This window comes from Cheilinus undulatus, linkage group 14 (genome assembly GCF_018320785.1).
Source record: "Cheilinus undulatus linkage group 14, ASM1832078v1, whole genome shotgun sequence".
NCBI lineage: Eukaryota > Metazoa > Chordata > Actinopteri > Labriformes > Labridae > Cheilinus > Cheilinus undulatus.
The window spans coordinates 31,353,478-31,369,685 of NC_054878.1; the positions used below are offsets into that span (position 1 = coordinate 31,353,478).

Below are 16,208 nucleotides of genomic sequence, written 5' to 3' on the forward strand. Positions count from 1 at the left end.
ATTACCATTATTTAGTGGCATTACCTGATTTGTTTCAGCATTTTAAACCTAAAACGTCACATTTATACGCATTCCATCAACGGACTATTTAATATCTTAAAAAATAAATAAATAAAAATAGGTGTTTCGTAAAAAATGAAAAAAATTTCCCCATAACTTCAAATCACTGTGTGTGTGTTCAAGTGCTTTAACTGAGGCTTGTCTTGTTTTCCTATTAGGTTGAAGTCACGTGCATAGGAAACTCATTATTTTACAAAATAAAAGAGGTTTGAAAGCTATAAATTGTCCTCAGTGATTTTAAATAGAATAATGCCTTTCCCTGAATGGATATTTTTTTGTTTGTGTTTTGGATGTTTCCCCTAAAATAAATCACCCGCTGAAGCTTTGATTTAGCCCATCACCTGCACAACATTCCCTCGCTGCTGCTGTTTTATGCGGATTTATTCATTTATTTCTGCTTGATCCGTGATCTCCACGCTAATGACAAAAACACAACAAGATCACATCTCAGCTCGCGCTGAATACCTCTGCGCACACAGTTGACGCCCACAGTAAGCGTCCAATGAGGGGATTACTTTCTCAGCTTTTGCCCAATCAGAGCGATCCGGGCACAGAGTGGGCGGGTCCCTCACGGCTCCAGAGAGGGACATTGAGATAGTGGAGGAGAGGAGGCTTGTTGGGCACGAATGCCACTCGTTGCGCGTGCTTATAATTTGGAGAGGTGTATGCAGCGCACGGCCCCGGTCGCCTTTCCAGGTGGAAATCCACGAGGAGCTGAGACCCAACTTTAACTGGGACGACTGGTGAACTCGGTTCAGGACAGGTGAAATTCCCAGCAGGCTGCTGGGAAGGCCACAGGATCGATTCGGATGCTGGGAAATGACAGAGTCAGCGCGGGTAGGGATACAGCGAATACTTCTGTCTGAACAATCCGCTAACTTAATCCGAAACTTAAGAAATTTTATTTTATTACAATCGTTAGGAAGTCAGGTCTGCAACAGGATGTCTCTTATAATTTGAAGAAGCAACACGTTTCAGGTGCTTTTGAGTGAAAACACATTTTCAGTACGGGATAGTGCAGCGATCCACATCAACCTTTGTAAATGACTAACATTTTTAATACGTAGCTTTTTATAATGTCATTGTAAAACCTTTAATGTTTAAGGATTAAAGTAGCAGGTCATAGCCTTTGACTCGACTTGAAATTGGCGTGATAGTGTTTTTTCTTGTTAAGAAAAAAAAACGTTTAAAATGATTTTTGAAATAACCGGAAACAGGAAATAAATTAGGCTAGCGTGCTAATTTACTAGCCTAGTTTGTTATTAATGTCTTCATTAAATAAAGCATAGCCTCCCTCGCTTTTTTTTTTTTAATTCCATTTTGTTTTGTTGTCAAAATTGCGTTAATTCTATACATGTCCTGTTTTTTTTTCTTTTTCTAATAAAATTGGTTTTATATGAAGATATTAGGCTATTGTTTTTTAGGGTCGTCTCTATGTGGTACACAGGCCTGCATCAAAATGAACGGCAGGGCAGTTTTCCGCTCTCACAGTATAAACAAACACTTCTAAATATATCACTAATGTAGCCTAATATTTTCCTGTGGATATTTTGCAGGTCGTGGATGCAATAACGCTGAAGATTTTTGGAGTGTAAGCACACAGAATTAAAGATCCACCGCACCGAGGAGCATCATCAGGACTAAATACTCAGGAGACATTATTTTATTTGGATCCAGCTATTACCATTTAAACTGCAGTCTGTATTATTCCATAACTGGTGCAATGAAATACACGCAAATCAAAGAGGATACAGCCGAAGTGCTGATGTGAAGGACTACATTCAGAGCCGGGGAAGGATTTGAGAGTGAATCGGCGCAGACATGAAGGAGAAATCTAAAACTGCTGCAAGGACTAGACGAGAAAAGGAGAACAGTGAGTTTTATGAACTGGCTAAAATGTTGCCTTTACCGTCCGCCATCACCTCCCAGCTGGACAAAGCGTCCATCATCAGACTGACCACCAGTTACCTGAAGATGAGGATTGTTTTCCCTCAGGGTGAGACACTGGCAATCCTTCTGCTGAGATTTCTTTTTTTTTTTTCTTTTTTTTTTGCTTTAGTGCAATTTTTTTCCCCACCTGCACCAGACTTGGTCTTTTAAAAAACGACGATTTTTTTAAAGATATTTTTTCATACATGTTTATGCCACTAAGTCTTGTTTTATTTTTCTTATTCTTATTATGCCTTTTTTTTTAAATTAGAGCCATTGGGAAAATAGGATGAAAAATATTAGGCTGTATATAAAATTACTTTTTCAGGAGTCATTATCTTTCATTCATTAATTATTGTCCCACTTTTTTTGCTGGAGAGAATGGAAAAAATTAAATGCCACCCAGCTGATAACTGTATTTTATAATTTACTGTATATATAATTTCTAATAATTTCTAAAAGGCTGTTTTATAGGCAAATAAAAAACGTAAAATAGTTAAAGTAAAACTATGTAAACACACTGACTGCTTAAACCATAACATATTCCCTTTATGAGTCTTTCATTGATACAATATAGGCTATCATAACTACAAAATATGTCAAAGGATCATTACAGCTTTTTTTTCTCAGTTCTGCAGGGAGTCCTGCCAAATGGATTATGTTGCTTTTTAATTCAGTGTGTCTAAAGGAAACGATCTGCCTCTATCTTTTTACACAGCTCCTCTCTGCAGGCTGCTTTCACTGCGTGACTGAGAACCAGACCAACCAATTAGAAATAATAAAAAAAGGCCCTGCATGGCTTCAATTCACCCAGAGGAGCCATGTAAACTGGAGGCATACTGACTTGCACATGCTGAAGCCTTTGTGTGAGAAAAATAGTTTAATGATCCAATATTGAATCAGAAGTTAAAACAAAACTTGACGTCAGTTAATTAACTGAAAATTGATAAATAACGCCTCACAATTACAGAGCAACAATCGCGTTGTTCAATGCAATGGATCATTCTGCAAATAAGATAAAATAAAATAAGGCTGCATTCTGTCTAGTACGTCATTTACTTTATTGCTGGCGGAGTGATATTAAGCACCATGTCAGATAGCGGAGAACTATTTTTAATTTCATGTCCAGCAACAAGATGAACATCTGTAATTTATTTTTGATCCTAGTGCTCAGAAAGATTCCTGATCAATTTCAATGAACAGCACAGCACGGGCGACTTGCTTTGTTCCAAATTTTATTGAAAATAGTCCCACATGTAAGCTAGCCTGCAGAGCGGAGCGATTTACTTTAAAAAGCCAGCCTTCTTTTTTTCCAGTAGGGCCTTTACTTAGCCTTCTGGGCAACTAATTCTACCATAAATAATAATAATAATATCCTGCTAGCTTAAGGGTGTAAGTCTTCGTTCTGTATAACTAAATTAGGGATGTTTTTAGAGGCGCGTGCCATTTGAACACACCTTGTAAACACCAGCAGATATCCGTCTGTTCAGCATGTGACACACAGGAGCGGACCGTGTAAACGCTTTAACGACAAAGAGGCCTTATAAGAGGCATGCCTCGGGCTTGAGGGGGTGTGCGTATTGCACAGAGAGAAGTAGAAAGTCCTATCAAATGGGTCACAAATTATTTCGATTTTTTTCATTATTATCAGTACTCATCGTGTTAATATAGGCCTACCATAGTGCTTCATATAAAATCTTGCTTAAATAGATTGCATTATTTTACTGTGCAGGTTTGGGTGAAGCGTGGGGTCATTCAAGTCGAACAAGATCTTTGGACAATGTTGGACGAGAGCTGGGATCTCATTTACTGCAGGTATTATTATTATTTCGTTATTGTAGAGCTGGGCCATGAATGTGTAGCACAGCTACTGGAAAATATCGTTTATAATGAGATGGACTGTAATCGTGGCCTCTCCTTTTTTCACAGACGCTGGACGGATTTATCTTCGTCGTGGCTCCGGATGGAAAAATCATGTACATCTCAGAGACAGCGTCAGTCCATTTAGGACTGTCTCAGGTCCATATTTACTTATTTCTGTCACCCATGTCATCCTCATAGCCTAACACTTAAATACACCCCTCCAGGCAGCCATTACGCCTTCATTACCTGGGTTCTTGTCAACAGGTAGAGTTGACCGGGAACAGTATTTATGAATATGTCCATCCGGCCGATCATGACGAGATGACCGCCGTGCTGACGCCACATCAGCCCTACCACACACACTTCGTCCAAGGTAAAATACATCTTCTGTTCCCCATAGTGCAAATTTCAGCGCTTATTTGCAATTATATTACAACGTAGTGTGTTTGGAATCAGCATGTGGTTATTAGAGATGCAGTGGATGTGCAGATGGGACGCAGATGCAGCCTGGGTCAGTGCGCGTAATTTCACTGGCCGTTACAGGATGTGTTTTCAACCATTAGATTTACCTCGTATTTTTACATGCATCTTTCCATTTGTAAATTTATTTTTAAACACAGACACAACCCTCATTTTTTTAACATCATTGCATGACGCTAAAATATGGAGGCGTTTAAAATTACGTGCGTCATGGCGTAGCTGGAGAGGTTTCCAAATACGCACAGAATAATATAGCGACTGTCTTTGGAAGTTTCAAATAAAAAAAGATTTTTAGTGATTTTTCTTTTAAAAATCATGCAATTGAAAAACTATTTTTCTCCTTCAGAGTATGAAATGGAGCGCTCTTTCTTTCTGCGGATGAAATGTGTGTTGGCAAAAAGAAACGCAGGCCTGACGAGCGGTGGATACAAGGTGGGCAATGAAACTTTTTCATCGGTTTGAATCTTGTTATTTTTAGTTAAAAATTAGTTGTTGTTTTTTTTAAATAAAGACAAAACTAATTAAGAATAAGGGGTTAATTAAAAACTAATATTAAAAATTAGAAACGTCATTTAATAATATTTTAGATCATAATGTGCTTTTAATGAAAATATCAATTTCCATTGAAGTGTAGCATATGCTTCTGAAATGCTTCTTATTATTATTTTTACATCTTTAATTTCCTCTTCTACCTCCCACTCGATCTGCTCCTCCACAGGTGATCCACTGCAGCGGCTACCTGAAGATCCGTCAGTACAGTTTGGACATGTCACCCTTTGAAGGCTGCTATCAGAATGTGGGTCTGGTGGCTGTGGGTCACTCTCTGCCGCCCAGCGCCGTGACGGAGATCAAACTGCACAGCAACATGTTCATGTTCAGAGCCAGTCTGGATATGAAGCTCATCTTCCTTGACTCCAGGTTCACAGAAATACTATTATTATGTTCTTTTTGTATTAATTTGTGGACAGCATACACTCTTTGAAAGCTCCTAAATTGCTGAATATTTTTTTAAAAAGTAATGAATGTAAATCTCTAACAGGCCTGTCTAACACGGTTGCCTTATTCTCCAGGGTGGCCGAGCTGACAGGTTACGAGCCCCAGGACCTGATAGAGAAAACCTTGTACCATCACGTCCACAGCTGTGACATCTTCCACCTCCGCTGTGCACACCACCTCTGTGAGTCACATGTCATGGCTCCACAGGTTCCTGCTGCAGAAAGTCTCACATACACAAACACGTCTTGTTAATTACATTAATCTCTCCTGTCTGATTCTTTCCTCCTCCTCAGTGCTGGTGAAAGGCCAAGTCACCACTAAGTATTACCGTTTCCTAGCTAAGCATGGCGGCTGGGTCTGGGTCCAGAGTTACGCTACAATTGTCCACAACAGCCGGTCATCGAGACCTCACTGCATCGTTAGCGTCAACTACGTCCTTACGTAAGTCCTCTTTATATTTACACCAGGGATGCAACAACACTTGGCAAAACAGTTGATACAAATATGGACAATTGTAATCGATTAGAAAATACACATATTGCATTTTTCTTTTTTTAATCAATAGAGGGAGCTTTCCTCTTTTTGCATTTCTTGCTCCCCTTCTGTCCCCATGGAGGTGGCATTTTGTTTATGCATTGCTTTATTTGTGAATAAACGACCTCAAAATTTGCAGGTAGTTCTTATATTTAAAAAGGATCAGAAAAAGGGTACATATCGTTTTTTAGTCAGATAATGGAAATTTAATGATATTTTTTGCATTGTGACACCCCTAGAAATTAATAAAAAAAATACTTTTCTGTACTTCTGTGAGACAGTTTCATGTTTGAGTAGGGGTAAACTAGCTAAAATCTTTTCTATGCAATGGTGAATCATGCATCTTTGGAAGTTGTTACAGTTGCTGCATTTTGGACTAAATCCCCTCAAATCAGAGCTACATAAACATCGTAACACAAGGCTTATGTGGCTGTACAGGGCTAAAAGCGGCTGCATATTTAATCGTGTTTGCAGAGAGAACAGCACTGAATATTTAACTAGATTAAGAAAAAAAATCATATCATACACTCCTGTGATCCGTGCTTGAAGCCCGCTCGATGATACGATGGGTTCTTTGTCTCTTTGAGAAATCCTTCTCTTTATCCCTCTGTAGCCTCTCTGTACAAATCTGCCAAATACTGCAGGCTGCAGGGCTCAAGCAGTCGTGTGTTATGAGAGCACAAAGCACACTGAGGCCCTCTGAGACAGCAAGACAAACACCAGGGTTCAACCCCATCAAAAAACCTCTACTGTCACCATCGATCTGCAGTCCGAGGAAGGCGAAATCGATCAAACGGGGAACTAGGAATCAATAGCTATCTCATAGCTGGAGCACATGTTGGATTTTCCTTGTTAGGTTTTCTTGATCCACATGTCGCTTTTTCTGTGCGAGTCTGCGTATGTGCATGCATGCATACAGCTGTACTCTGGGTATCGATTTCCTCAATGCAGTAAGGAGAAAACAGAGTAACTACATTAAAATGACAGTGAATTTCTGCACTGAAATTAGCTCTGGAGCTGTAAAGCTGAAAGCTAGCTCTTAGCATTAGCAAAGAAATCAACAACATTTTAAAACAAATTCAATCGGCTTGCCCTGACAGCATTTTAACCCAGCATGAATCCATTAATAAATCATGTTTAGAGGTTGGCTGGTGGCATATTTCAGACATGAGGTGCTCTGACATTGACCCCGAGGTGGAATTCGGCTAACACAGCTGAGTTTGCACAACGGCCCGACATTATTGGCTCAGACATAAGTCAGCCAGGGCACAGATAGGATGCAGAAGCAGCCACCACCGCAACTATACCTGCAAGAGCAAATAATACTCACACTGTGCACCGGCTCTCCAAACACACCCTTTCCCCTCGAGGTGTTGTACATGAAGAATGGGTCATATTTAGAGTCATATTAAAGAGACAGGCTGTGCAGGGTCAGGGATGGGCCACGGGGGTTTAAAATGCCAGGCAGCTGCTATTACATACTGTTGATGTGATAAGTTAAGAATAGGCTCATGTTTGCTGAACACTTGACACAGGAGCCTTTTTCACTCCCTCGACGGTGACACTTGGAGCGAGTTCAGCCGCAGGACAGTGGGTTAAAGTGTCAGATATGGTGGACAGGCTGCATGCACGGATACGTGTAAAAGACGTCTGCATTACACAAAAAAGTACATTTCTGATTAGATTTCTGCAGAGCAGAACCAGTGCATAGTGTGTGTAGGCTGCTCTTTGGTCTAGCAATGGTTATACAGCTAAAAAGAATGATTAACTTTCTGCACGGTGTGTTGTTTTTTCTCAGAAGTGGGAGAGCTTAATCTCTAGAACTTCTCTTAAATGTTGCTTTCACTTCTTTAGTTATCTTGTTATTCGTGGCATTTAGAGTTTGTTTGTAATATATGTCTGCACAGCTATCTACATCCAATATTGGTCGAGACGTCTGCTGCAGACTGATTACTGATTATGTGACTTGGTGCAACACTATCACAAAGACTGTGATAAAAAGGATTTCAGTATTGTATTCTGGAAATGCTGTCCTAGTGGTCTAAGGAGCGCTGAATTGACAAAGGGGAAAGCACTGCATTATAATGTAAAAATGGCCATACCGCTCTACTTTTTTACTCTACGTTTTGTAAACTAATCTCGACAGAAATAGCTGGGCCCCCGAAAGCCCAGCAAATGGCACCCTACTTAGATGACTTACAAACATAGTTGGTGCTAGCCTACTTGCTTGCATTTGGCACATTTGCGTGTTTTCACTCCATTTTTGGAGCTTGTAGTAAACAAGTTTGAAAGCAAGTTATTGTTGGGATCAAATGCCTTAGGCAAAGATTTTTCTCGTCCTTTCTTTTTGGCATTCCAGACTTTATGCAGTCTGGCCATGGCTAACTCTCTGACATGACTGGATTTACAGTGATATGAAACTGGAGCACCCACTATGAATTTAAACAAAGGGTTTAAAGGAAAGTTTACACTTTCAAACAGACAAAAATAAATTAAAGCGTTTATTGTGCTACTTTAAGAAGTAATGGTTAGTATTTAGATTTATAAACAAAATTTAGTCAGTGTTGCTTGAATTTTGGATTTACCAGGTTATCATCTATGGACCCCCTTCCTCTGCTGAGCCTCAGAAAGTTTTCCCCTTTATCTCCCCTTATGGGCGGCCCTGCTCTGTTATTCCAAAAGTACTGAAAAGTATGGATGCTAGATGGGTGTACAGGAGAGGAATGAGCCTTTCAAAATTGCAAGCAGACTTGTTTACGGAATTAAAATTGCAGAAAATATTGGCCAAGTTCAGATACAAGAGTTGGCTTGAAAATTTTGATAACTGTGAACAAGAATTTGCACAATTTGGGTGCTTAGGACTTTATTTTTGTTGCTATAATATCAATCAGGTAGCTCCATCGTTTGATATTTTTCTGGTATCATAATGAAGTTTAAAGTCGGTCACCAACCCTACTACAATGTACAAGTGCCACAGGCTAAAGCAGCTAAAGCTATGCATGTTTGGAGTGTTGAAGAGCAGGGTATAACCTTGTATTCCGAGTATATGAACTTATATTTCAGTCTCGTTATAGACCTTTTGAATCTGACAGTCTGTTCTGTCCCCTGCCTGCATCTCCAAAGGTGCATATTACCCACTGGATGCCAATACTAAATACTCCTGTCAAATTCCCCATACAGCCATGTGAGTAAGTTTTAAACATGTAGGGTACTGAGGATTCCTCACAGGGCGTGGTGTGAAACAATGGAGAGAGTTCAGCTCGACATATGTCGACACAGGCGTGTCACTCGACAGCCAAGGTCAAACTCAACAGCATCTCTTATTTCCAGGGTTTTTCACCCCTAGGCCCTTGGGGCATCCACAGCACAACCAGGGGCTACCCTACTACCTGCCCAGATAGTACCCTAGGACAGTGGTTTTTTATCTTTTTTAGCCCAATACACACCTAAGATCAACCCAAAATTTCAAGGCACACCAAAACCATATCAATACAAAATAGCCTCTTATATGTTACAGTAAACTGAGTGTATAGCATTAGTTCAGGTGGGCCACGGAGTAATCATAGTCATCATCAGCTGACAGCAAGCTGATTCATTCTAAGCATGCTACTGGCAAATCACACTCATGCTTCCATTTTTAAACTGCTGTTGCCTGGCTATGCTTTGCTGCTCCATCTGCCAGCAACTTCTTACACCCCTTCTCCACCCCAGCTCCTCCTTTATTCTGCCTCTGACTTGATCAGTGTCATAACTGCAAATATAGAAAAAGTATTTATAACCACACATCATGTGTGTTTCTTGACAAAGTTATTGTGTAGTTGTAGTAATTACTTACAGTTGTACACAGAACACCACTGTGCCTTGCCACAACAATTGAGAACCACTGCCCCAGGCCATGCTTACTTGTCACATCCAACCCTTACTCCACCCTAAAGATGCAGAATTTGGTATTTTTTTAACAGATTATTTCCCCATGCCCCTGGTAATATGCAAGGACATCCAGAGCACTACCAGGGTTGTGTCAATCCTCCTTCCTTTGAGAAAATACTAAAAGAAGTATTCATGTGGACAGCTACATAGTCAACAATGCTTGTATGCTTTTAGATCACTGCCTTTGTATAGAGAAACGTCTATTTGAGTCTGCTCTTCTTTGTTTGTGAGTGCCCTTAACATGACTCAACTGATATTTGTGTGAATTAGGCTAATTCTTTTATGGTGTGTTCTTTTATTTTTATGACTATGAAATACCACAAGAATGTAACTGTTGATCAAATGCATAGTAGTCTAATGTCAACACTGGCACTTATGCTGTTCACTGTTGTATGATAGTGATGTCTGCCAAAGGTTTATACCCACTTCAGAATCCTCTCTCTAGGACAGCAAAGACAACAGAAAGTAATCAGGGTACACTAGTGTGTAGCACTGAGGCAGATTACCCTTGTAATTATACATGCAGAATCATGAACTAAAACATACAAGATCATCTTGTATGTTTTAGTTCATGCAGAATCATGAACTAAAACATACAAGATGATCTTACATGTCACTGAAACAGGATGCTTATCTTAATGGATGTTTAAAAATGTGGTAGATAAATTAAGAGTAAACTACCAAGAGTCTATTGCATTGAATTTGCTTGTGCAAGGATAGATCTGGAGTTACTGTTAGCAAGCTAACGATGAAGATGCTACCATGCAGAAGCTTAAAATCTCAAGTTTTACCAGAATCCCCACCTGAGTGAACTAAGCCAGCATGCCAACCTTTTCAGTAGGAATTTCATTAGCTTTAGACCTGAAACAACTGCAAAATAGATTAACAGCAAAATGACAAAAAAGAAGGATTTACTTTAAAAAAAAAAATAATATTGAAAGTCTTAGGGTTTTAAAGTGCTTGCTTAAGAAGATCAGAAATTTGGAGACAATGCTTTTGTTTCAGGGTAATTGTGAAAATGCTTTGTGTTTTCCACATTGCATACTTCAGTTAGTTTACTTTACTGCAGCGTATTTTAATGTGATAGACTGCACTGATCTTGACCGGATAGCATTGTCCAAAATCACACACAGTTGTTTGGACCACGGTTGAAACACCTCTTTTTTTCTACTTCTTTTCAACAGCAAAGTACAAAAAGATGTTAGGTGGTTATCACTGAATTTAGCTACCAAACTACTACTACTAAATTACTTAAGTCATAAATGCTAAATAAACACTTAATGCATTTAACTTGTATTTTCTGTTAATTATATTTCCTCAAAGAGAATGAACTTATTTTCACAGCTTAACTACTGAAAAATCAACAATATGCTTCTCTCCTTATATAGCCTAAAAACGTCTCGAAAAAGTAAAAACATATACAGTATATTCAGAAAGTATTCAGAGCACCTTCCTTCTTGGCCCCCAACTATCTTGATAAAGCAGAACCAGAATGATTTTTATCAGCCAATTAGAGAACATCAGTCAACGTCACAGACATGACATCACACTGTCCGACCAATCAGCAGTGACCCAGAGAATCTCAGACTTTCTGTTTCCTCCAGAACTTGCAAAATGCAGTTTAACGTCTTTTTTTGGACCAAAATAAATGGCCCTTTTAAATGAAGCTCAAACATTATAGATGTGGATAGTAGTGGTCAATGTCATGATAGGTTTTGTTTAGGTAGGATTTTTAGCAATTAATGGAATTTTAGCGTGAAAAATGGTGGAACCATATTTGACAATACATCCTTGTAGGGGTGTAAAATGATGTTAGTGTTAAGAAAAATGGCCAATTCATCGAGCAACCACACTAAGGGTATTTTCTTGACAAATAACTAGTTATTATGTAGGATATCGGTACTTTACAGTGTAGTTAGATGCTGCCACGGGGTTGTAAAAATTACAGAGTGATCCAGTGGTAAATTTGACTAATTTATAGAAATTTTCAAGGTATTGATAGTAAAATAGGTGTGATTTTTGGTCAGTTCTATAATCTTCTTACCATTTCTATGAGGTTTATATCAGTTTTTATTATTGCCGTGAGCCTTATTTCTGCTTGAACCAATTATTTACATTTTCTGGTGGCATTATAAAGAAAAATAAGTATTAAAATAGGGAATATATGCGATTTTAGTCAGTTTACAACAGCAAAACAGTTTTATTACACCTAAATGGTATAAATCAGTTTTAATATGTATTATGAGGCACAGTACTGCTACAATTCACTTAGTCATTCAGTATTTGGAATTATTATAAGTGTCCTGTTGGAATTACAAGGTAAAACTGGTGGAGGTCACAATCTAAAAGTAACCTTACCATGCCTTTTTTAAATGAATGTTTTGTTTTAAATTCCTTTTAATATGCAAGTGTATACTCTTTAGACTCTATATGTTGTTATTTTCCATTCTAAACCTGTTAATATGCATGTACTTTATGGATTTTTTTAACCATAAACAAGCAGGGAAACATATATGGGCACTTTGTTGAACTTGATTGTCATCATAATAAAGAAAAGTGACAAAAGTTAAAAAAAAAAAAAAAAGTATGGGGATGTCCTCCAATAATATTCTAGTACTTAAATGTTGATTTTTCCAAGTAATTCAATAAGTGTCAAATAAAGGGTTATGCATTAGTTGAGGTTTTTAGGGGAAGTTTTCCGAAGTTTTTTTTGATAACCTGTTGGTAATACCCAAATTCCTAAAAGCCATCCTTGGAGTATGCACCTGAGGGCATACTATCCTGTAGCTGATGAGTCATTACCTTCAATAAATCAAAACTCAGCCTCAAAGATTTTTAACGGTAAAGCGATAGCAATCTATTTTATGGTTTTCAGTATATTTCAGAGTGGACTAAAATGGTCCCCTGCATTTCTAAGAGTATATTTGTAACATGTATTTTGCTTATGTTAAAAGGGATACCGAGTACAAGGGAATGCAGTTGTCCTTGGACCAAATGAGCCCCACCAAGCCCGCCTTCCCATATGCTGACAGTCACAGCGAAGACAGGAAGAGCACCAAGTCACGTTTGACCCCGGTGAAGGCCAAAGCCAGAGTGTCACCCTACCCACAGGTAATAAACAGCCTGTCTCATGGAGCTAAATAAAGAAGGAGACTCTGGAGGCTTGTTTGTTAGAAAGACACTCTCAAATGATCAGGAAGTGATTTCTTATTACTGTCTGCAGTTTTCAGCTTTCAATCCAGAGCGTTCAGAGTCGGACCAAGACAGCCAATGGGGAGGGAGCCCGCTGACGGACTCTGCATCTCCTCAGCTGTTAGATCCAGGTGAGGCTGCGGAAGCGTCTTGTGCCTACCGACTGTATCCGGACTCAGGATCCTTATGCTACAGCCTGGGTCTGTCAGAGGACGATCTTGCCCATGCTCAAACCCATCCTCACACCACCACCTGCGACAGGGTGCGGTGCCAGAGCGGACGCTACTTCTTAGGAACCCCCCAGTCAGGAAGAGAGATGTGGTGGGATGCCACACGTTCTGTTCTCTCACTGCCAAAGTCGTCTGTGGAGAACAGCGAGGGCTACGAAATCACATCCTACCATGGAGCCATTCACGGTGAGGTGTCAGGGTTGAGACCACAACCATCTGTCTCTGAAAATAGCTCTGGCCTAGCTTCTCCTGGTAGCTGTTTTCCAAATGTTATTATGGGACATGCTAAGTTGTTTACGCCGTCTCATGCCAGTGTGGCGATTGCTACCATCTGTTCAAAAATTGCCTGCAATTGAAAGCCAAGTTATTTCACATCTCACACAGGGAATCAACCCCCCAGTGTGCCTCTGCCAAGAGATACAGTCTTACAGGCCATGATTCTTCATGCATTTAAAGGACTACACTCTTATAATTTAGAAAACTGGCACTGTAAATATTTGAGAAGAAATGTAGAGTACAGATGATGATGTGAGAAATCTGAAAATTTGGGAATGCAGGCACAAATTGTGAACTCATTCATTGATTTATCTCTTCTAAAACATGGCTGGTTTACTCTTCTTACAGGTCGGGGTCACTGGGATGAAGACAGTGTAGTGAGTTCACCTGATGGAGGCGGGTCCACCAGTGATTCAGGTGAGCGGTATCATGGTGACCACTTTCGGGCAGCTCCCAGGGAACCCAGCAAGATGGAGACCCTAATCCGAGCCACGCAGCAGATGATCAAAGAGGAAGAGACTCGTTTGCAGCAACACAAGTCACCACTGGACGTCTCTGGACTTGCCAAAGCTCACAGCCCATGTTTCACCTCCACGCTACCCCACCACTCCCAGCTCACCATGCCCAGCGTGGTGTGCCGGGGCCCTGGAGCCCCAAGCATTGACCTCTCCTCTGAACGCCTCCATCACCGGGATGGCATCAAAGGGCACGGACCACACGACAATGACGAGAACACAACCAGTCCAGCATCCATGTCTCGTCTCAGCAGTCCCAGCTCAGATGGGATCCCCAGATCGGGTCTTTCTCTCGCCAAAGACTACATGCAGACAGATCTGTCACCCCATCCTCCACAACCTCAAGAAAGCCCGCTGCTCTATACATCTCAAGAACGGCAGCCGCTGGACAGGCAAGCGGCGTATGCTTTGACTGGGTATTCCTTGGAGCACCTGTATGATCCAGAGAACCTGAGGAGTTACTCAAGCCTGGCCTGTGGGGGGGTCCAGTACGATGTGGCATCCCATGTGAGGATGCAAGCCGAGCAGATGCAGGGACATAAGGCCACCTCAGTTATCATAACCAATGGGAGCTGACGATGTCTGGTGCACATGGGTCCTGTTCTCTAGAAAAGGATGCTGCAGGAAGGTAGGCTTTTCACGGACCAACAGTGGACAAGAAAGACCAAATGAGTTCCTGTGATTGGTTTGTCCTTGTGGCCCATTCAGCACAAGTTGTGTTTGTCGGCCTTCGTGTTTCCTCTTCTACTTACTGTCAAGGGATGATAGGAACTGGTGTTCAAGACGTCACGACTGGTGTACCACTTCACAGTGAGGAGGTCTGCTCCGTTTCATAGGAGTATAGTGTTACTTTAATGACTGTGAACTGAATTTACCTCCCTGCTAAAGGCGACTCAAGCTCCAAGTCTGGTTAAACATCAAGCTGGTGTTTCTGTTCCAAATGTCTCATGCACCATTGGGCTTGAGAGTTAATCTGTCCAGGACACGGTTTCCAAAGGCAGTAAAAAAAAAGTGTTGTTCCATGGCCCCTTCACCTGAAAACTCTATGGCATGGAAAGTAATGTTTGACACAAGAAGTGCAACCTAGGAAGGGCAGCGTTTCACTATTGTAGGATGTCAATGTTTCCTGGTATTTATTTGTCAGTGGGCTGTTTTCTGTATGTGTCATTTCTTTCCTGTCCAAGTAGAATCTTAAATGGTTGAATAAAAATTAGTTTTGGTGTTTGCATTACACCCATATTAGACTCTAATAAACAAAGATCTGCCTCTGATATGTAAAAGTGTTAAATAAACTTGTTAACCCCTGATTTTATGTAAAATGCCCACAAATTAAACAGAGGCGTTGTATGTTTCCACTTGTAGCTGGGCCTTAAAAGATAAACCAAACATTTTAGGGTTTTATTTCCCCTGTTACCCAGCTACAGTAATCAGCATATATTAAATATGCTCTAAACTTCTCTGAACAGACAAATGTTCTTAAAGAATCCATTCGTTTATGTTGTTATGACAGCCTTAAGGGTTTAAATAATTGTTACACAAGTCTCTAAAATATGTTGAATGTCTTTTGTTTCTTATTTAATTTATGATGTAAATATCACACAATGAACTTTTGGAAAAGAAGTAACAAGATTATTTATTAATTGGTTTAAAAAAGTCTCTTAAATCTAAATACAGTTGCAAACATATCACTGTTGTCTCCGTATTTTTTGTTCTACAGTTTTTTATCTGTCAAACTGCTTTAAATTTTACACAATGCTGCTTTAAAAGCCATCCATGAATATAATTTTAGACATGCTGTTAGTTTGTTTTCTAATTGAGAGCCTTGAGAACAGCCTGTCACAATAAATTTACGGACTTTAATACACTATTTTAGTGTATGTAGATGTGGCTGGGCAAGATATTGAGTTTTTATGATACATAGAGGTATTTTTAAAATGTGGCATAGAACAAGACAGTACTATTTATAATAAGGATGCACAATATTAGATTTTTGAAGACAAGTTTGTATATTTACAATAAAAGAAATTTCCAAGTTTAAAAAGTCTTAAATGTAGATAATATAAACTCAAACATTTCAGGTTTTTAAAGTCATAAACTGACAACATTGTGAAGTCAAAACTTTACAAGAAACATATCTATTAACGGTGGTTAGATAACCCCAGTTTATAGAAAAGTCTTCTAAGTCCAGAAAATAATCATAAAA

General features: G+C 39.7%; 1 protein-coding gene and 1 long non-coding RNA gene across 2 annotated transcripts in view; one reads left to right on the forward strand and one right to left on the reverse strand.

The window, feature by feature from the left end:
* Positions 1 to 16,208, reverse strand: part of LOC121521542 — a 58,012-nt gene that overhangs the window by 133 nt on the left and 41,671 nt on the right. The window lies entirely within an intron of this gene.
* On the forward strand, positions 718 to 15,463 carry LOC121521541 (single-minded homolog 1-like). The gene is made up of 12 exons (XM_041805621.1): positions 718 to 897; positions 1,617 to 2,056; positions 3,722 to 3,804; positions 3,919 to 4,008; positions 4,117 to 4,225; positions 4,679 to 4,764; positions 5,051 to 5,250; positions 5,403 to 5,509; positions 5,622 to 5,769; positions 12,747 to 12,903; positions 13,016 to 13,400; positions 13,839 to 15,463. The coding sequence occupies exons 2-12, from the start codon at positions 1,882 to 1,884 to the stop codon at positions 14,579 to 14,581; spliced, it is 2,283 nt and encodes a 760-aa protein (XP_041661555.1). The 5' UTR covers positions 718 to 897; positions 1,617 to 1,881; the 3' UTR covers positions 14,582 to 15,463.